Source organism: Eucalyptus grandis, chromosome 7, assembly GCF_016545825.1.
Source record: "Eucalyptus grandis isolate ANBG69807.140 chromosome 7, ASM1654582v1, whole genome shotgun sequence".
NCBI classification, from domain to species: Eukaryota; Viridiplantae; Streptophyta; class Magnoliopsida; order Myrtales; family Myrtaceae; genus Eucalyptus; species Eucalyptus grandis.
The window spans coordinates 18,668,323-18,691,791 of NC_052618.1; the positions used below are offsets into that span (position 1 = coordinate 18,668,323).

The window sequence follows — 23,469 nt, forward strand, 5'->3', positions numbered from 1 at the left end:
AGAAACCCAAATCGAGAACTCAATACATGTGCAAGACTTCTTGGTGCCTTGAAATGGTTTCATGGAGGCCGGGCCTTTGAGGTCCTAGTGCTTGGATCCTTGGCAAATGGGCCAAGGTCCATAAAGGCGGAGCATGGGACCTCGGTCACTCAGTTCCCTGGCGCTTAGGCTTGGTTCCTAACACTTCAATCCTTGTCCATTGAGGATGGCCTAAGGACGCCAATGCCCATGCCTGAGTCCTCGACGACCAAGCTAGGATCCTTAGCGATTGAGTTCAAGTCCATCAAGGTCATGTTTGGGACTCCTAGTTGCTAGGACAAGGGGAAGGCATCAATGGACACGAGCTTAGGTGGCGAGGATCTAGAAATGAGCATTAGGTTTCTTGTGCAAAGCTAAAGTTTTTGGTCTAATTGCTATTATCTAGTCATATTTTAAAAATGATTTCTGATCTTTTAAAGAGGAAATCGTTTTCTTGAATTTAAGTATAGGTTTTTAGTTGATTAAGAAAATATTTTCCGTTAACTCACTTTCTAAGCGATTTAAAATGTTGGAAAATGTTTTATTAATGTCAACTTTATAATTTGATCAATTAAACCCACTACTTAATGTATGGCGCTGTCATTAAGCATGAATACTTGACACAATGTTATCATTCTTCCTGCCTCTCAACTAATAATCGAAGTGTCTATATTAGATAACCAAAACCACATCAAAACTAATTAGGCAACCTACTATACGTATAAATAATTTTGGTGCACAAACAATATGATAAATTGCGCACATCGTGAGGGCATCCATCTAGTTTTTCCTTTTCGTTTCCTTTTAGCTTTTTCCTGCTTGCTTGCGGGCATCCACCTAATTATGAAACGTCGTGAACATTGACATTTGACCGAATGCATATATCCTTGAAATTTCCAAACATGGTCTTAAATCCATTCATAATAGTCAATTCCGTGGTGTCCATGCCCAATATGAGAACGATTTGAATGCCACTTTACAAACTTTTCTTCACCCTTTATTTTATCATTTAGGGTTTTCTTGACCTGCATACAAAACTTCAAAACTACGACTCTAGGGTTGATAAGGTAGAATCATGTACTGCCATTGCCACATTCTTTTACTTCACCTAAGTAATTTTCACCTACTCTTTGAAGAAAAATATTATGTTTATCAGTTACTTGTAAGATTCATTTAGAAAATGAGGGTTGATAAGGTAGAATCATTTACTGCCCTGCCACATTCTTTTTCTTCACCTAAGTAATTTTCACCTACTCTTTGAAGAATAATATTATGTTTATCAGTTACTTGTAAGATTCATTTAGAAAATGAGGGTCGATAAGGTAGAATCATGTACTGCCATTGCCACATTCGTTTTCTTCACCTAAGTAATTTTTTTTTGGGTAAGGTTTCACCTAAGTAATTTTCACCTACTCTTTGAAGAATAATATTTTGTTTATCAGTTACTTGTAAGATTTATTTAGAAAATGAGGGGAAAGATTCTTTATTGAACTTTCAATAAGATTCGCTTATAGTGGGGTACGTTTATTCTGCAAAGTAACTTCACAAAAATAGTCTTACTTTTCCTAAAATTAGTCCTCATCGGACTCCTATAACTCTACTTTAGATTTAACAAAGTATTGAGTGGGTTCAATTAGCTCACAAATCATGCTAGTGAATGAGTTCAATTTGAGTTGCTTTAGCACCTTCCACCTCAAAGGCACAATTCGTGGGTAGCCTATATACCATAGATTTCCCATATCAAGATTTGCATGATTTTGTAAACCAATTTTCTTATCCTCTCGCTGCAAATACCCATCATTTCACCTCATTTTGGAGAAACTTTTGGACTTCTGGCCGTTAGTTTTCATTACAAATGGGCTCCTCAAGTTTGGTATTTGAAGACTTAGAATTCCGGCAGTCAAAACGAATGGGAACTCTCCGCAGAGATTACTGCTGCCTCTCTTGATTTTCAGCCACTCAAAGCAACTTGATTTTCAGCCACGCAAAGCAACTCGATTTTCTTCTCCTGCGACCTGACATTCGAGTTTACTAGGATCGTTCATTCCTCCTGGCATGTCCTATCTTCTTCGTCCCGGTTTTAGCGTTACTGCTGCGCGACACTAACCCTTCCTCAAGGTTTAATGACCTTGGGAGAAAAACTCAATAGATAATGGTGAAAAGCCACATATAGTATTGAATTCTCATGTCGAAACTTAATTTTGCAACTTGACGAAGTGATTGGGTTAATTTAACACCGAATTAAGGAACTTATAAATATATTTTTCAACTTTATAGGGCCGGCCTCCCCCCCAGGCTCAACTAAGAATCAAAATGTCTAGATTATATAACCAAAAACACATCAATTCTAATTAGGCAACCAACCATGTGTAGAAATAATTTTGCGCACATTATAATTGCACAAATTGTGTGGACATCCGTTTGATTGCTCCTTTTTGTTTCTTTTTAGTATTTTCCGGTTTTGAGCATTCATCTAGTTATGAAATGTCAGGGATATTAATATTTTACCAAATGCTTTGATCCTTTGAAAAATTTCAAAATATGATCTTAAATACATTCTTAATAGTCAATTTCTTGGTGTCCAAGCCTAATGTGAAAACGATCTAAATGTCACTTTACAAACATTTTAAGTTCTCATCCCTTTAATTTATCAATTAGGGTTTTCTTGACCTGCATGCATATTACACTTCAAAACTACGAGTCTGATCATCTCCTCAATGATATATAATATTAACATTTTATATCATGCAGAGATTGCAGATAGAAAAAAATCTAAGGAATCTAATGGAATATGGTTGACCAAAAATTCCTTTTCATACCAGCTTTTCATACTAGCAAGGCGCTAAGATGTATGCTTCCTTTCCGTAAGGAAATGAATGAGTGGGCAAATAGATTTGACAGCTCTTTATGTCCAATTTTTGACAAAGTCAGTACTTAGCAAATGTCACGTCCCGTCCTTGTCTATTGTCTTTTTCTTTTTCTGTTTCTCTACTGGTGGCCGATGCTGCTCGCGCGGTGCATATGCGGGTGTTATTCATAGCGACAAGACGGAGTTGTAATGCCATTAGGGTTCGGCTACAATCCAATAGAGCGAGAATGATTATTAAATTACTTAGTTTTTTTTTTTACCGATTCCATTCTATTACTATTTTAACTTCTTTTCAAATTTTTATCATACCCTTTTATTGAGCATAAAAGTTGAAATTTATATCTAAAATTAAATCGTTCTCACTTTTATCATTCTTTAAAAGACGGAGATTTAAATCTCTCATTTTTTTTATTTTCTATGTAGGAAGGGTGGCCACCAAATAAATTTCAAATAAATTTAACTCTTCTTTTATACGGTTTAACGTTGAATTGAAAAGGATAGAAGTATAATGCCAAAATGTCTTATAACTTTCTATTCTGTGTCCAAGCTCTGCCTACGATAGTCTACATGTGGCCAATAACCATGGGTGATGGGTGAGGGACGACGTGCTTATTGTCACTGGCAGGGTTTTCACATATGACGAAATAGCGAGGGTGATCGATTGCTTCGATTAGGGGTCAGTCGTCGATGGTGGGGATTTTCGCAAGCGATCGACACTAGGGTGATGCTATCGGTGACCCTTGTGCTTGCCAAGTGAGAGAGAGAGAGAAGTGAAGGGTCAAGCATTTCGCATATGTCCTATTCCATCTAGAATTATATAGATATACTTGACGTTCCTTACGTTTCTATATACACATCACCTCTATCCCCCAAGTCCGGGAGCTTAGTCTTACTAAGCTCTATGAGTTTTGTGCTTACAAGGTTTATCACTAATAATAATTAAAAAAGGATGGTAGATTTTGGGTATTATATCAAGTTCTAAGTAATGTTGATTAAGAGAACCAACCACCCCCGAACTCATCTTATTTCATCCGTTGAAGGTTTGGTTGTGCACTACGTGCCTAACAATCACTAAATTGGAAAAAATCTCACATCCTTTTCTATGCATCAATGCCCCACGACCGCCGACCGTAGTCTTTCGACCACCTTCGTTGCCACAGCGTTGCTGTACTAGCATTCAGCCATGCCGACCTCAGCCACCGTGTGCTCGATGACCACTAGCGACGGCAAGCTTTGCAAATGACAGAGAGAGAGAGAGGCAGGCGGTGGGCACAACGAAAGCTAAGGAGTAGTGTTTGCTTTTGGCTAGAGATGGCGGCATGGGGCCATGAACATAACTAAAAGTTGTGGACAACATGTCTTCGATTGGCGAGCTATAAATTATAAACATCATCCAAATGCGAATTTTTACTAAAATTGAAAGTGGATGGTGTTCGTATGTATAGCCCCACCAATCAATAGGTCGGTTGTAGAAACCTATCTCCATTTTTAGCTAGGGACATGAAAAATATAACTTGTAATTCAGTCTACCCTTATGCTAATATCTCAGAATAATTATCCAATCAATCATAACCAATTCAGTTTAAACATTTCAATATTGTTAATGTAGTCCTAAACTTTAAGCAATATTCCTATGAAATCATTCCGGTAAATTTTTACAGGAAAACATTAATGTGGTGGTTTAGCAGTCGTTGGTCGTCCTACGAGGCACATTGCCACATCAACAGGCTTTCGTGAAAATTTATTTGAAAGATTACTTTGAAATTTTGCCCTAAAGTTGAGGATAAAATTGATAAAATTGAAAAATTTAGAATTGAATTAACATTTATATAATAAATTTAGACTTGTTTGGACAATTTTCCACCATTATCACCTATCACATCATGGCCCCAAACTTAGTTGCCAAGTTTTCCATCTATAGGCTAATAAAGGCAATCAACTTTCTCAGTCCTTTTACACGTTCGATCAATTACATCATAAACTAGGGGTGGCTGAGCTTGGTGGCTAGTGCAACTTGTCGTTTTCATTTTTGAACGATCGTTCTAAGTGAATCCAATCCACTCGAATTTCATGTACATCCCCGTCAACGGAAAAGCTCATCATCATCCAGTCTTTTCCCACTAAGTACAAGAAGTCGACATGTCTCACACCAAAGTAATAACTTGATTGTATTTATTTTTTTTCCCCTTATTCTCATATGATATTTTCTTCTATGCTTACGCACAATAATTCAAATAAATTGATCTATCTGTATTATCAATTAGAAAAGCCAAACGGCCATTCAAACATCAATCTTTTACAGAAAAGAAATTCCATGAAAAAACACTTGTATAATGAAAATACCTGTTGTAATTTACAACAATCAAGATTATCCTCCACAATTGATCACTACCTATTTTTCTTTTTTCTTTTTCAGTGACTCTCCAACTCAAGATTTTTCAATTGTTGCTTGGAATTCAATTTTACTAGAATTGTCCGCTCCTCCTTGAACGTCCTCTCTACTTCATCCTTCTTCCGGTGTTACCGCTACATGAACCTGACCCTTCTTCAAGGCTCGAAGAATTTGAAAGAAACCTCCTCATCAAATATCAATAAAAGCTATACAAAGCACTCAATTCTCCTGTCGTTATTTAAGCCTTTAACTCGACAAAGTAATAGGTTTAATTTAAAACAAAATTATGAAACTTTTACATATGATTTCAACTTTATGTACTTAACGTAAGGCAGTGTCATTAAGCATGAATAATTGACTCGATGTTATCGATCTTTCTGTCTCCTCATCCAGCTCAACTAAGAATTGAAGTGTCTAGATTAGATAACCAAAATTACATCAAACTAATTAGGCAACCGACTATAAAAAGAAATAATTTTGCGCCCACAGACAATATTATAATTGTGCACATCATGTGGGCATCCGACTATTATTGCCTTCTAGTTTCTTTTTAGTGTTTTTTCCGCGCGCGTGCATCCAGCTAGTTAAGAAAATGCCACAAATATTGACATCTGACCGATCACATTTATTCTTTGAAATTTCAAAACATGCTCCTAAATCCATACATAATAGTCAACATTACGGTGTCTTGGACGATTTTGATATCACTTAGGACTTTTAAAGTTCTTGGCCTTTATTTTATAATATATGATTTTCTTGACCTGCATATAAAACTTCAGTGCCACGAGTCATCTCTTTAGTGATATAATAGTAATATTTGAAATAATGCAGAAATTCCAAATTGTAAAAAAAAAGGATTATAGTTGACTGAAGCAACCTTTTCATACCAGCATGGCAATGATAGATGCCTTCTTTATGTAAAAAAATGAATGCGTGAGGAAATAGATTTGACAGCTTTTTGTCCATTTTTTTGACAAAGTCATACCGAACAATCGTCACACATTCAATGGCCTTCAAGGAAAATCTGGCGTGAGAATGATCTAAAATGTAAAGCCCTTATTTGCTATAAAATCGTTGGTATTTCTTGTATTATGGAGAAGAAAAATATACACATATAATTAGGGGGTGTAAAGTGTGTGGGTACCGACACGTTAAAATAAGGAATGTAGTCTTATCAGTGCTCCACAGGATGAAGACTACCGGGGACAACCCTTGTAGGTGGTGAAACCCTGCCCCTCTCTTTCCAACCATGGGCTCCATTTTGTCTCATCCTTATTTATGTTGTCTAGCGACGAAATGAAATTATAATGTAATTAGGGTTCGGCATCGTGAGTTTCAGTAGTTTAGCACGAGGATTAACTCTTCTTTTGTATGGTTTAACACTGAAAATCAAAAGATAGGCCTAAGATGCCACAATGCCTCGCCACTCTGTATTCTCTCTCCAGGCGCCGCCCTCCTTGCCGTCGGTGGTCCGCACGGGGCCAGTAGTGGTGGGTCACGAGTGAGGAAGAATGTGCTAATAGTCGCGTGTAGGGTTTTACAAACATCGAAATGACAGTGGTGGCTAATTGCAGTGATTAATGGTGCAGTCGTTGATGGTAGATCTTGGCAAACATCAGATTGTTGCTATTGCCCAACCTCATCGCTTGTCGGGTGAGATAGAAGAGCCGAGCATTTTGCAAATGTCCTATTTCATTTAAAAATGATAAGCAGATACTCGACATGCCTTGGATCTCTATAAACGCATCACCTCCATCCCTCGAATTTGTGAGTTTGCTCTCTCCAATGTCTATGGAATTTTTGCCTAGAAATTTGTGGATAATAAAGTATGTAGATACTTGGTTATTGAATCAAGTTCCAAGTCGTACCAACATCAAACGTCGTGCTCAATGGCCCCTCGTGACATCAAGCCTCTCTCTCTCTCTTCTCTACCTTTGTTAACAACCTAGTGACAAGTTTCTCTCTATCCCTCTCTCATCTTCGCAACAAGCTCGTCGGTCATCAACAAGCTAGCGACAAACCACAAAATGCAAGGCTCAATCCAAGTGTGTACGAGAGAGGGAGAGAGGTGATAGGCATAATGAAAGTTAGCGGTAGGGTTGGCTCAGCTAGAGATGATGACATGGGTCGACAAGCTAAAGTAAAAGATGTGGATACCATTTGTGTCTCTCTTGATAGGTTCTTAAATTATAGACATCATCCAAATACAACTTTAACTAAAATTGAAAGTGAATAACGTCCATAAATATAACCCAGTGGGTTGGTCATGGAAAACTTCCTCCATTTCGAGGTAGGGACGGCGAAAAGTATGATCCGTAATATAATTTTTCTTTATATCATTATCTCCTGTTATATATATGGCCCTAGACTTGGTTGCCAAGATTTTCCATGGGTGGACTAAATAAAAGCAATCGACTTTCTCAGTCCTCGTGCACCTTTCATCAATTTCATCATAAATTGGGGTGGTTGAGCCTGGTGGCTAGTGCAACTTGTCGTTTTATATTTAAAGGGGGAACAGTCGTTCAAGTGAATCCAATCCACTCAAATTTCCAAAAGAACAGTCCTTTTTTAAAATTTCCCGACCTAAGTGTGGCAAGTGTCGCAAGCCAAACAAGCCCTACATCTTTTTGCCACTAGTACAAGAAGTTGACGCGTGTCGCATCAAAGTGAGAGCTTGCATTTAATAAATGGGATATACAGACACCGCACACAAGTCATCTATATTTTTAGTTAGGCAAACCCAATAGTCCCTCCAGCCATATAAAAAACAAAACGCACGCATATACTCAATAATTTATGACAATCGAGATGATTCTTCACAATTGATCACTGTTTATTTCTCTTGATTTCTAGTGACTCCGACTCGATATTTTTTGCCTGCCACCTAGCATTCGCGTCTACTAGAGTCTAATAGAATTGCTCGCTCCTCCCTTCAGGTCCTTTCTATTTCATCCTGCTTTTAATGTCACTATTGATTCAGGGCTTGGGGACTTTTGAAAGAAAACCTCCTCACATCTGTTTATGGAAGCCATATAGAACATCAAATTCTCCCGTGTTACTTAAGCTTTTAACTTGACAAAGCAATTGGGTTAATTTAACACAAAATTAGAAAAACTTATTCATATAATTTCAATTTTATATTGGGGTCGGTTGATGACTACTTATAGTGCGTTTGTTTTACGGAAAATGAAGAATTCGAAAAATATTTTTTAAAGAATAATCACTTATGTCATTTGAAATAATTAGTTAGGAAATTTTTTTCATTATTAGTAACAATTTATATCTAAATTTTTTCCTAAATTATAAAAATTTATTTTTTTATTATTTTTGTAAGTGATACAAAAGATTATTTTTTGAAAAATATTTTATTTTATTTTATTTTTTCATTTTCTCAGTGAATACCTATGGGCTTGTTATGAAGTATGAATAGTTGATTCAATGTTTTCTCCAAACGGAGGATCAATCTTGCTGCCTCCTCATCAGGCTCAACTAAAAATCAAAGTGTCTAACGATATCCAAACTAATTACGCAACCAACTAGATGTAAAGTAATTTCGCGCAAATACAATATTATAGTTGTGCACCGCATGATGTGTGGACATCCGACTAATTTTTCCTTTTCCATTTCTTTTTAGGTTTTTTCTTTTGTGGCATCCAACTAGTTATGAAACGCTACAGATATTGATATTTGACTGAATGCATTTATTCTTTGAAATTTCAAGATATGCTCCTAAACTCATTCATAATAGTCAATTTCATGTGCGTGTCCATACCTAGGATTAGAGGTGAGTACTGGGTTCGGTTCTACCGACAAATCTAGAACCTCTCCGAGAATCGATGTCTCAACATTCACCGATTTAAAAATGCATCACACACGGTTAAAACACGTGGTGAATATATAAAAAAAAGACTAATCACATAATAAATTTGTGTTGGATTATGCTAAAAAAAATTCATTACCGTAGTATAAATGACCCAAATATGGTAAACGGATTTTATTTTTGTTAAATATGGATAACATGTTGTAAAGAAAATACTTTTTGCACATATGGAGAATTGTACCATGACCTTTAACATGAACAAACAATATAACTACTTGACCTATATATGTTTTTATAATAAAATGGTGCAACGATTATGTAAAACCTATTTTTTTTGGACAAAAAGAAATTGGACCGGTTCATGGTATCTATTTTTTGGAATCAATAATCACAGGGTCGGTTTCCATTTTTTAGATTGGGAATCGACCATCCCTATTTTATATCAGAGTTATTTGAATGTCACTTCTAAGACATTTCAGTTCTTGGCCCTTTATTTATTATTTCGGGTTTTCTTGACCTGCATATAAAACTTCAAAACTTCGACTGGCTTTCCTGCCACTGCCACGTTCTTTTTTTTTTACTTAAACAATTTCGAATAGGCAACAATCACATGTCCCACAGCGATGATGCTCGAAGCTTCAACTGGAGTGATTGACAGATCATCACTTCGGAGATATAATAGTAAAATCGGAAATCATGCAGAAACTGCAAATGAAGGAATAATTAATGTATTACGGTCGACCAAAAAATAAAACCTTTTCACACCAGCAAGGCAATAAGATAATGCTTCCTTTATTTAAACAAATGAATGCGTGAGGAAATGGATTTCCTAGGTTTTTGTCCATCTTTTGACAAAGTCAGTCCTTACCAGTGGTTTATAGCAACAAGAATGAAACTATGATGTAATTGATGTTCGACTGCAAGGCAAAAGGGCGAGAGCAAGCATTACTTTATTTAGTTTAATAAGTGAATTAACTCTTCTTTAACTACTAGGATTCGCTCCGGTGACCACCCTTCCAAAATCGAATTGGGAGATGTGGAGTTCAAATACCCACATTTTCAGGGGATGGGGTGGGGACATAAGTTCAGTGGGTTTCGGCAATGCTGCCCAAAGTAGATAAGACAAGTGTAAAGTAAGAATAGATTATGATTGACAAAAAAAAAAAAATTCTTCTTTTGTATGGTTTAAACAGTGAAATTAAAAGAGAAATGTGAATTACCAAGACGTCCTACGACTCTCCATTCTCTCTCCGAGCCCTACCCTTGAACATGTTGCCCCAGGTGGTCTGCACGGGGACAAGAGCGATGGGCCATGAGTGAGGGTCAATGTGCTCGTGGTAGCTGGTGGTGGTCGATTGTAGTGATTTTGGTGTACTTGTTGATGGGTGATCTTGGCAAGTGGTTGATATTAGGGTTTGGAGGGAGACAGAGATGGAAGACTCAAGCATTTTGCAAATGTCTTATTTCATGTAAAATTATACCTAGATACCCGATGTGTCTTTATCATTATATACACATCATACGTGTCTCAATTTTGTGAGCTTAGTCCCACTGATAGTTTTGAGTCTTATGCTAAAAAAAAATTAATAAAAAATCGTATGTAGATACTTGATTATATTATATGGATGTGCACCCTATACCTAGCAATCACTAAATTGAGAGAAATAATCTTATCTCCTCCCCTCCGACCTTTCCTTTTCTTTTGAATCAATCACGCATAACCACTAACTGTAGTCATCGTACCATCTCTGTAGCTTGTCGCTAGACTAAAAGTTGTAGCCGACATGTCTCTAATTGATGAACAATAAATTATAAGTACCGTCTGAATGCAAATTCAACTAAAATTAAAAGCAAATAATATCCGTACTCATGACCTACCAATCAACAGGCCGGGCTACAGAAACCCTTCATTCGTTTCCAGTTGGGAATGGCGAAAAATAGAAACCCGTAATCCGATTTTTCTTCATCCTAATATCTCCTATCACCTCATCATTTTCCCGCAGACTTAGTTGGCAAGATTCTCCCATCCGCAACCTAGGACAAAGGCAATCGACTTTGTCTTTGCCCTTGCACCTTCCCCGTTCAATTTCCATCATAAATTGGGGTAGCTGAGCTTGGTAGTGGTAGCTAGTGAGATCTGTCGTTTTCATTTATGAGGGTGAACAATCGTGAAGTGAATCCAATCCACTCAAATTTCGCATAGATCTGGTCAACCAAAAAAACTTATCATATGTAAGTCTTGGTTTTTAGAAAAACCCCAAAATAAAAAAAAAATGATCGTACTTGTCTTTTTCTTGGCTTAATTCTATTAAAAGAGAACTCCTTCAATTTAGGTCAAATTCCAATTTTACCCCTAACTTTTTTTTGTCTAAAAAAAACACGACTTTCGCTATAATCCCATATGTGCCCTCACATCTAAAAATGGCCACTGATTTCTTCAAAATTATCAAATAAATATCTTACATTCTAAATTTGAAATCAATTTAATTGTTTTCTTTGACCTTTATATGGTTATACAGAAAAAGAATCTTTACACGCTCTTTTTTCTTTATAAATTTGATTTTTTTTCCACTATTTCCCCATTCACATACAATGTGCATGCTCTTTCTTTGATATCAAATGAGAAATTAGACAAAGCAAACATACATAGTGCCTGAAGTACGTGACATTTATTCAATTTCTTTCATGCAAAAATTTGTGGGCCTTTGCTATTTTTTATAGCGATTATAAAATCTACTATTATTATCGATTAAGAAAATATTATCATTGTAATTCGAATTAAAAGATATTATCCAAAACAAGAACAAATGAAAGCTAATATATATAATCCATGAACAACCTCTTGAACTTGCACTTGCCAAGGGATATTCTATGGAATTATTTATATCTCTAAGAATATTTAAATTACATACTAGACTCACGAATTCGTGGTCATCACGTGAAGAGACTAAATGGAAATATGATAGGTCAAGTCACGTTTCTTCGAGCAACTGGCTTCACCCTCGGTTTCGGCATGGCTCTGCGGGGTCCAGCTATGCAATCGGGATTTGAATCTTGACAAAAATGCACGAGTACATTTATCATACCTAGGGGTCCAGTGTTTACACTTGAGAAAATATTTACATAACTTTTAAATTGTCCAAAAGAAATAAAGATAAAACCTAGGGGCCTGTCCAAGAATGACTTTTACTTTTTCTTTTGGTCGTTCTCTGCATAATTCAATCTTGCAGCTCACGTAACTCAAGAATTACTTCTTGTTTTTTTTTCCTTCTCAAATTTATCTTTTCCCCCTAGAGAAAAAGAAAATGCTAAACCGAAAAGTTGGTTCATAAATTTTTTAAAGTAATGCATAGAAAATTTGAATCTTTTTATAAGTTAAAAATGATAATCGATCGTAGTAATCCTACTCGAACGTTACTATAGAGATCTAATATCGCGTCTGAAAATCTCGATTTGCATGATAGCTACCGTCCCTAAAGTCACGATCCTAGAGGAATTCCCTAAAATTCGAGATTCTCCAGAAGGCCGAGCTCGTGATTTCCAGCCAAACCGACATCCCTACTCGAAGAGCGGATCTTCCACGGGACATCTGGCTCGACAGCTTCTCGCATTTCAAACTCGTGATCCCTGTGAAAACACGATAGGCACCTTCGCGATTGGACCGCCACGTCCGAAAAAGAAAAAAATAAAAAATAAAAAAAGAGGACTAAATCCCAGTTTTAGCTAGCCCTAAAGTCCCTGATTTTCATCAGCCGCGACTGTCCCCGAAAAATCAAACCACCAGTCAACAACAGGCGGCTGAGCAAAGAAGAAACTGCTAGGACAATAATAAATAAATGAGAGAGAAAAGTTTGATATTCTCTTCCATCCCATGTTCTCCTTCCACCTTCAACGGTCAAAGCTTCAGCAAAACGCCACCCCTGCTTTATTCCTTCGGTGGTGGTTGGCCTGTCCATCTCCTCCTCCTCCTCCTCCTCCTCCTCCTCCCTTCCTTCTTCTTCCTCAAACAAGGACCACTTCAACCCTAACCCTAACCCTCTCTCCCTCTCTCTCTCTCTCTCTCTCTCTCTCTCTCTCTCTCTAAGTTCATGCCCTTTCTCTCTCTTCAAACTCCTGCATGAACCCTCCATAGCCATCCCTTCCTCCTCCGCGATGATGGGCTCGTTGCACCATCTCAGGCGCCTGCTCTTTATCGAAGTCAACATGACCGCCCCAAACCTCTGCCAACTCTCCTGCCATCCTATACTGGACAATGGGGGGTACTGCATCACGCCCTGCTTGGACGTCTGTCCTGACGTCTGCCGCCAACCAATACCTCCGCTTCCTCTGCCGCCGCCGTGTCCGCCGGAGGATGAACCCCCGTTGGACGCGTACGGAGGAAGGCCCCACCATCTGTCGCCGTTCTTGATCCCCCTCTTCGCCGCCCTCGCCGCGCTCTTCGTCCTCGTCGTGTGCTACGCGCTGTACGCGAGGTGGTATTCGGGCCGGCCGCGGCCCGGGGGCAGGGGACCGCCGCGGGCGGAGCCGGAGACGAGCGTTGTCCACGACGAGTTCCTCGACCACGACCAGGGGCCGGTCCTGGACCACCCGATCTGGTACATCCGCACCGTCGGACTCCTCCGTCGGTCATAAGCGCCATCACGGCGTGCAAGTACAAGAAGGGCGAGGGGCTGATCGAAGGGACGGAGTGCTCTGTTTGCTTGAGCGAGTTTCAGGAAGACGAGACTCTCAGGCTGTTGCCGAAGTGCAACCACGCTTTCCATGTCCCGTGTATCGATACCTGGCTCCAATCGCACACCAATTGCCCCCTGTGCCGTGCGCCTATCGTCACTATCGCCGCGCAGGCTCTGCCGCCGGAGCGGCCGAACGCAGAGAGCTCTGCTTCTGCAGGGGAGATGGGAATTCAGGAGGTCGATGATGGTCTGGGGAGAGAAGCGGAAAGGATTGCCGAACCGAGGGGCGAGAGCGAGGAGGATGGTGAATTGGACTTGGAGGATGGAAGGAAGAGGATCGAGGACTTGAGCAGCGAGGTGCAACCGATGAGGAGATCCGTTTCCTTGGACTCTCTGTCAGCGTTGAAGATCAGTCTCGCGGTCGCAAATGCTCTTCGAGGTGAATCAGGATCCTCGAGGAAGTCTGGTCCTGAATTGGCCGGAGAAAATCAGGGAATTGCCGTTACTATCGTCCCCAAGAGGAATGCTAGTTGCGAGAAGCAACCGATGAGGTCGATGGGCAGTTCCAGTTCATCGATCGGAAGATCACTAGCGAGTGGATCCAGCTCGAGAACAAGGTCGTTCTCCTCAAGCGGGAGGTTCTTGTTCTCGAAGTACGGCCGAAGCAGGAGCTTGGCTCTTCCTCTATGAGAGGCTGTCCAATCTGGCCTCGGCAGGAGAAGAAAGGAAACAAGTTGGCCTTGTTCTTCTCTGTGTTTTGCTCAGTTCCGGTGTCCAGAAACCGATAGAGGACGGCGCCAGGAAGCTTGCCAAGTTCATAGGTGAGCCTGATTCAAAGGAATCCGACTCGCCAATAAATGGAATATGTATCATACAGTTTGCGATTTTGTTCTTCTGTTCTCCATAAGAGCTCAAATCAAATGTAAGTAAAGCTTTTGTCCTAAGGAGTGAAGGCTGTATACCATCTTTACATACTTGTCACTGCTAAATTGAGTTCTTTAGTAGGAGGATGAAAGTAGTATGGTCACAGAAAAAATGCTGCCGTCAAGTACTAATTTGATCCTCCAACGTTTTGTCCTGAGCAACATGAGCATGCCTTGCTTTGCTGGTTGCAGAATCATTCCCATCTCAAAATGCCACGGCATGAAAAGAGGGGGCGATGTAGCATTCGCATCACGATTGTGTAATTACCCTTTAAATGCTGCTTCGAAATCGTTGTTACTTGGAAAATTCATCTGCTGTTTTCGAGATGCAATCTCATAGCTGTAAAGCTGGCAGCAGCATGTCAAGTACTAATTTGATCCTCCGATGTTTTGTCCTGAGGAACATAAGCATGCCTGGCTTCGCTGGTTGCTGTATCATTCCCATCTTGAAATGCCGTGGCATGAAAATAGGTGGTGATGTTGCATTCGCATTGTGATTGCGTAGATACCCTTTCGATGCACTTCATAATTGTCGTTACTCGAGAATTCATTTACTGTTTTCCATATGCAAATCTCATAGCTGTAAAGCCGGCAGCGGCATGCTTTGGCATTGGATTCTCAGATTAAACCCTGAGGAGGGGGAAAACGAATTGACTCCATTCATTCTATGGGAAAACGATCAGGCCTCAGTCTCTTTCGACACTGTTCTGGGCATGTTGTTCTGTTTTCTCTCTGTTGGCATTTGCTTGTTTCTCAAGCATCTCCTTGAATTAAGGTGATTCTTTCTTCAATCTGCGCAGCGAAGCTAAGCTTTGGTTTTTCAGCTCATTCTCTCTGACTGCTAGTATTTTCTGAACCTAGCATTGTATCTTGAATTCCTTGAGCATGCACTTTCTTGGTCTTGATGCACAGGGATACGATCCTCTCGATTAGATTCAGAGAATTGAATCTAGGATGAGTTATATATACATCCATACCAGGCTTTATTCGGTCGGTCCACTGCCAGTAAAATTATTCTCACACATTCTCTGTTGCACGAGTAACGTGTATTTAGGGTTGATTTTGTATCTGAATTCTTTTGAACGTCAATCCCATCACGAATATGGAAACTCTACTTTTTACATGGCGTTACAAAAGAACTTGTCGATACTTAAGTTAGTATGAATTGTTGTAAATGCGTGAAACTTATGCTCAGATTGAGATGCTTGCTAAACGCATTCCAAAATTACGGCGTAGTTAAGGTAAAATGATAGATCCATACCTTGAACCCCAAGTATTGTGAAATTTTTTTATTGTCGCAATATGTACTAAGCGATGCCCAATTGCGGTATAATTTAATGTTGTATTTGGTATGATGGAATGAGATGGAATGACAAAATTGAATCGGGAAGAAATAGAATGGAATGGAATGAAGGATGATGCCTTTATTTGGTGAACTATGTCAATGAAATGGATATTCTCTTGCTTATTTGCGAGAAAAATATTGAGGGACTAGAATTGAATGCATATGTTATAAATATTGTATGGGATTCTCCTTACCCATGGATTTACTTAAATCAACTTTTTCTTAAGGACAATATTTTCATAATGAATCATCTGATTTATTTTGCATTTGATTGTAAAAATATAATCAATCAATCTAAAATTACTACAATAAATGGTTTTTGCAGTTCAGTATCCATAATTCATTTAATCTACTATTCTTGGATTACTTTAATGTATTAAATGCAGTAGCCCTTTATTCACAATTAATTTAATCTGATATTCATTCATATAAATCCATTATTATACAAGTCAAATGTTATAAATAAATTAGAATCATATTTCTAAATTCTTTACTTAAATATAAGCTGTGAAATCATGACTTTTTGTCCTCGACCAGGTCTAAGTCGCTTTGTTGGGGGCATTCCTCCCCAATATTGCCAACTTAAATATCTCCAATTCTTGAGCCTAGCATAGAATAACATTTCTGGACCCATTCCCAAATGTTTTGACGGTATCTTCTCTATGGTTAATGCGGATGGTCCTGCGATTTATTTTTATATGAATGGTGTCGATGTTATGGTTAACACAAAGGGAACCAGCCAAACCTATGGAATTATGCTTCAATACTTCTACATAATCGATCTTTCAGCAAACATGTTGAATGGGCAAAAACCAAAAGAGTTCATTAAGCTCGTCAGACTTCAGAATCTGACCCTCTCTCAGGTTAAGTTGAGCGGACATATCCCTTCAAATATTGGTGACCTGAAAAACTTAGAATTTCTTGGTCTTTCTAGAAACAAATTGTTAGGTACCATCCCTTCGAGCATATCCAGCTTGGACTTCCTTAGTCATCTCAATTTGTCCTTCAAGCATATCCCTTCTGGCCATATTCCATCTGGCAACCATTTGCGCACCATGGACGATACATCTGTTCATCGTGGCAATGACAAGCTCTGTGGAGCTCTTATTCCGTATACTTGTCCTGGAGACGAGCCACCCGGTAGTGATGAGCGCGACAGTGATAATTCCAAAGGAGATAAGCCTAGTGAAGGCAATTTGGATATCCGCAATTGGTTCTATGCGGGTTGGGACCTGGTTTTACGGTGGGATTTCTAGGATTCTGTAGCGTCCTGCACTTCAAGGGATCTTGGAGGGTCTCTTACTTCCAGGCGATGGATAAGGCTATTGAGAAATTTTCAATGACAACAGTGATCACCATGCTTTGGCTCAAGAGAACATTTCGAAGACGTAGGGGAGCTTGTTTAGCAATTAATACTTGCCCCCTTCTTGTTGACCAATTTCTTGCATCTCATCTTGGTTGAAGCCATTGTTGATTATTTTGGGCATGTGTACCAGAAAAGTTAGAGAGCTGGAGAAACTTACCCTACTTTGAAGAACTGCTTCGGGTTATTAGATGCACGGAAGAAAATACGTTCAAAGCAATAAACATAACGTGTTTCAAGCCTTCGACTTTTCTTTTTCCTCTCTTGTCAATTTCTAGTGCGTCGCAATATGAATATGTTTAGTTGCGTGCGTGGACCAGTCAATGTGGAAGGAACTACTGTTGAGGATATACTCCTATTTTGATCAACCCCATTTGATATTCAGGAGTGTATTGAGCGCACTACACGTATAATGCACTCTCACAATATATAACACTTAGATTGCATAAATGTCATTGATGAATTCTTTGAACAAATCGTGAATCTTTTCACAAAATCATTAAGAAGTTAAAGGCATCATCGATTTTCACGCACCAACTTGAGGGCGAGTATTAGGATACATACTTCCCTAGTTTGTTTAGATAGTATCTTCATTATAAATTTTAACTAGATTGGGCAATGACAAATTGTTATTGTTTTAAGTATGCGGTGAGATATGTTATCTGAATTCCTTATCACTGAAATAATGTTGAATGCATTTGTTAGAAAGAATATCCGATACATAAGCTAGATTATCCTATCACCATCGAGGTTATATTATTTTGAAAAGCCCTAAAAATAAGTCTCCCTAATCACTTCTGATGATGTTTCTAATCATTTAACTACACAATGATATGATTGATTATCACATTGACATCTCCGGTTGTTTACTGAAATCCATGACACACATCGCACTTCCGCATGACGTTCGCGGCTCCCTTTCATTGAAAATACAATAACATACGTGCAGAACGTACAACTAATAATCTAGTTATAAATTGAAAATCACGATCTAAACCCTGGTTTTGATAATTTCACCGGCACGAACATCCTCACGAGAGCGGACTTTAGCCTCAAGAATTGATTCGAGAAGAACGACCATGATTGAAGCCTGATGGAGATCGATCCTTCATTTCTTCGATGGACGGAAATGAAAGTGAAAGTTCTCTGTCTTTCTATGGTGCCCGACTTCGATTCAATCAATAGCGCTGATTCTCAGTACCTCTCTTGTATCACCATCGCTGGCCTCAAGTCAACTCCAGTCCACACAAAAGCCACTGTCGAGCCTCCATCGCCGGCCACCATACGCTAGGCCACAACAGAATCAGAGAACAGAGAGCAGGGCACTCATCACCACTCACACGATGGTTGAAAGTTCCTCTAAATTGAAGAATTTTCGGGTCTTCAAGTCCTCGCCGCTGCCTCCAAAAGTCGTCCGGCACCACTCATTGCCACCGGTCTCGGTTTTCAAAGTTGCACCGGTTTTTTTTTTTTTTTTGGTAAGAGGTAAGAAATATATGGAAATGCCAAATATACAAAGGTCACAGGAACGAAAACATACACTCAAGATGAGAGGACATAATGAATGGACGGATGCCGAGATGTAAAAGTAACAACACAAGGCAACCGGGAAAAGGAAGCCACGCTAAAAAGAGACAAGCATGGCATGAACAACATGCGGCCAGAAAAGTTGCACCAGTTGTGCTCTGTTATACACTTGTTTTATTTTTAGTCGAGTAATTGGTGGAAGCTCCTTTGCCGGCGTCAATACTCACCAGAGACACATCCGGAACCCTTCGTCGATCTTAGTTCGTGACCAGTAATCGCGCCATCAAGTGGGGAAAATATTCATCTAAAGCCAAGTTGGGAAATTGCGGAGAGCTAAATCGTCCTAAACTAGCTTTGAGATTCTAAGATCTTATGCTCTTATGTTACTTTTTGTTATTCAAGTAGGTGGATTTCCGACGCCAAGACGGTGCCTTGGTTTGTGGATGAAGTAACTTGAAGAATGCAGATTTTTCTAATAACAATTCCGGTGGTCACCTACCGATTCAATTTGGAAATTTCAAAATGATCTTTTGATATATGTCTTGGGACTCAATTTCTAGTCCTATTCCCTCCACAATGGGGGAGCTACATCTCTGAGAGAGTGGCATCTTGAAGGTAACGAATTAAGCAGGAACATTTTAAAAAAAATATTGGCCGACTATCCAATCCGGAGGCGATGGACATTGATTTTTGAATGGCGTTGAAAGCGAAATCCAATTTACAAATCTCAAGAGCTAGACCAAAGCTATCAGTTTTCCTGAATGAAGTTGTTGTAAATGTTAGCGTCTTGCTCTTCTACTTTTCACATTCGAGAGTCTCATGTCCAAGTTACAAAGTGAAACCAGAATTCCCAAACTAGTTCCAAACGTAGAGAACCATTTCAACATTAGACATATCATATGCTAGTATTACCGATGAAATTCACGATTGGCTACCCAATGCTTTGTCTAATATTGAAGTGCTGTGTCTCTTCAATAATATTACTAGAGGCAACACTTTCAAAATTATTGAAAAAAAATAAGAAGAAAAAGATAATGCAATTACATTTAGTGTCACTTGGAGAAAATGTCATTGGTGACAACAATCCTCTTGAATTGATATTTATGTGTCACTCAATGGTCTCTCATTATTCAAAATCTCAATTATGATCCTTTCTAAGCTCCATAATTAAAGGGGTTGGGCATTGATTTTTTTGGCAAAATATGATATCAATATAAGGGAACTGATTGAAGTTCCAACCTTGCGAGATGAAGTATGTTTTTCGAGTACACTTTCGAGGATGCAACAGGAAATTAATACAGAAAAGAAGTACCATGTATCTACTTTAATTCTTTAAGAGTAAGGACTTGAAAGGTAATTGTAAGAACGATAGTCATGGACGAAATAATTATTTGGCTTTGAGGTGTCTTCACTTTTCGCCATTGCCTCCGGTATGAATAGATTTCAAGAGTCAAACTACCCTGATAATACAAAGTAGTCTTCTGAACTCTCGTGATGAAAACCTGTAAATGTGGAATGAAGTTAGCCAACTATATCAGAACAAACAAGTATCGTGAGATGTTCTCCCAACAGTGAAAGGTTGAAAAGTTTAACAAGACAAAGTGCAACTCCATGTGACATCGAAATATGTTGAATCATTAGCCTTCTCTGCAAATGTTTGGAAATCCCAATAGGCTAAAACATTTGGTTGGATCGATCATTTTCAGTAGCTTTTTGACGAATTAAGAAAGAAGTAAAGGCTAATCGAGGCAATCTCATAACCCCACAATCAGTGTCAACTAGGGGAGGTTTGGGGCTTTTCCTTGGGTGATCATAGAAACAAGATATTTCACTTATAAATATTAAAATACAGCATTCTCATCATAATATGAGATAATTGATCATTCATGTAAGAATATATAGGATTATAAATTTTTAAAAATATATATGAGAATGATGATAAATCGATCCTATAGCATGTCCTGTTTCAACAAACTTCCGTAGAATTCTTTGAAAAGCGCATTCTTGTTGTTAGCATTTATTTATTTATTTATTTATGATAATGTGTTGTAACCAAATTGATCCAACCTTACCGACTTATCCCATCAATGTTTTATTTTGCAAAATCGAATTCAAATTTCCCTCATCTGACAATTAGTTTGAATCTTTCGTATATTTATTCACTTCCTTGAATTTTATCTTTCTCTCAACACATTAATCTAAATCTATGTTTAAATGCACATGCGTCTATGTTGGCAAGATTATTTTAAGAGATCTTAATAGGTATGGCTTTGTATAGCCATGGGTATTAATGTATGTATCATTTAAATTTATCAACTTTTTCTTAAATTACATGTGAAATGGAAACTTAAGGAGAAGACGAAAGGGTAAATAACTTGGCGGAGCGGAAAACAACATTGTCCCCAAAAATAATTGTCTTGTCCAACTTTAAAATGTAAATCATATTAAAAAAATCTTCATAACAAGTTCCAAATGCTTTTGCACATGTGCAAATAACTTTAGTATTAGCATCAAATGTATGTAGGTAAGAATATGTGAATTGTATGGCATTTCATTTTAAAAAGATGATTAGTAGTTTGACGTACGAAGATGATGTTGGGCTCAACTAAGCCCGTTATAATCGAATTGCAATTTGGGCTCTGAGAGAATGTGATGAACATATTGCGATGCTGGGAGTTCCTTTTTCTTTTCTCACGCCATTCTTTCATCAATATAAAACTAGCAAACTAGCAAACGAGCACTCGTGTTACGTGTACGCAAGGATGCGGCATTTGAAGGATTAAGTAAAACCATCCTATTAAAAAAATATTTCAGTACATGAAATTGATAGAAATAAAAAATTAAAAAAATCATCCATTGCATAGAGAGTGATAAAAAGAAAAAATGCAAATAAATTGTACACATACGTGCATATGTAAAGAGAACGTTATTTGAAGATTTGAAATTCTTCTTTTGGAAGGTTATTGTAGAATAGAACAGATTTGAATTCAAAAATTGAAATATATGAGAGGCGGCGTAAAATTATAAATTTATGTATTTGTCTTTGGATGTACTATTTGTAAAACAAGTAATTGAGGATAGCTGAGGAAGAAATAAAATGATTGAGATTCCATAAAAGTGGGAAGTCCTCTTTACCTTATCAATAGTGTAAACGATATTATTTTATAACCTATTATAATTGCTGTGTAAAATAACAACATAGAACAATATCTTCTACGTAAGAAACAATGATAAATCACTTAAATTTCTATGTAATAAATGTCTTACATGATAATAGCACCTTTCATGTAACTGGAATACATTAATCTCAATAAAAGAACGCACATGCCCACCAAACTAATAGTAAGTGCCCCCCCGGGGGCTTCCCTCCCCAACCACTTGCTCTCTGTTAGTGAAAATATATTTGCCCGTGTTACCCAAAACAATGTTGACAAATATCGACGTAAGTCTAAGATGATATGAACTTCTGATGATTAGAAAGTGATCAAGATCGCTCCGTGATTGCACACTCAAACACAAAACATGCGAACGAGACATTGGTGGAGTGATGAATCTACGAATATAAGTGCAATGAAATGCAAATTGCAAAAAAAATTAAAGAATATGGAAATGAAAATATATTAAAAGGAAATTATAGGAGTTAAGATGTACAAAGAAGCCAAAATACGAGGAAATTGAATAAATTACCTCTCGGGGGCTTTGCTTTCTTCCAATGCCTAAGCCTCTTTAATGTTCTTAGAGAGAAGTCGAACCTTTCGGTGACACTTTGCTTGAAATTCTCCAGTTTTGGTGGCAGCCGCTGGATCCATGATACATGGCCACTGTGGCAACCAGGTTGCTTCGAGCGGACACCGACTTCTGTATGCAAATAACTCCTTGCATTAAATGTCAACCACTTATCATCTTGCTTTTTAATTTTTTTATTTGTTCATGCCATTGCTTTACTCTGAATCGAGCTCCCACCTTCATTTTGTCTGAAAGTGACAAATTAATATACACTGACAATTGCGAGTCTTAAGAGGTAAATAGTGTTGTAAGCATCCTATATTTCCTCTCTTTCTTCGTCCTCCTTTGATCGTTATTACAGAATAAGGATGACATACGTTTTGGGTTGGCTTTGATGGGTTGACCGTTTGACTGGTCTCCGAAGGCATGACTTTGAAAATTGGAGTCGTACATTAAGAAGTCATTATGGCCGGTGATCAGAAAATGACCTGAAAAACAATTTATAGTCACTCTTTCCTTGGTGAATCAAGACCGCTATCCACATGCTTAAAACAATACTTGTTCTCAAGTCTTGAAGAATCTATGGCGTCTTACGTTGGCTTTGTGTCTATCCTCTTATGGGCAATCTTTGTCATTCGAGTAATTGAGTTTTGTCATTCCAAAGCTTTGACCAATGTAAGTCATATTGGTACAGAGAGGGTAGCTCTTCTTATGTTCAAGCATGATCTCAAATAGAAGTTGGTAATTCCAAACAAATTGGCAATTTAATTTGACAAAAGTTGGTAAATTACTTTAATTTAGGTTGAAAGTTTC

General features: G+C 38.2%; 1 protein-coding gene across 1 annotated transcript; it reads left to right on the forward strand.

The window, feature by feature from the left end:
* The first annotated feature begins 13,254 nt into the window (after positions 1 to 13,254).
* Positions 13,255 to 14,462, forward strand: LOC120295936 (RING-H2 finger protein ATL52-like). The gene is made up of 2 exons (XM_039317556.1): positions 13,255 to 13,707; positions 13,815 to 14,462. The coding sequence occupies exons 1-2, from the start codon at positions 13,255 to 13,257 to the stop codon at positions 14,460 to 14,462; spliced, it is 1,101 nt and encodes a 366-aa protein (XP_039173490.1).
* Positions 14,463 to 23,469: the final 9,007 nt, after the last annotated feature.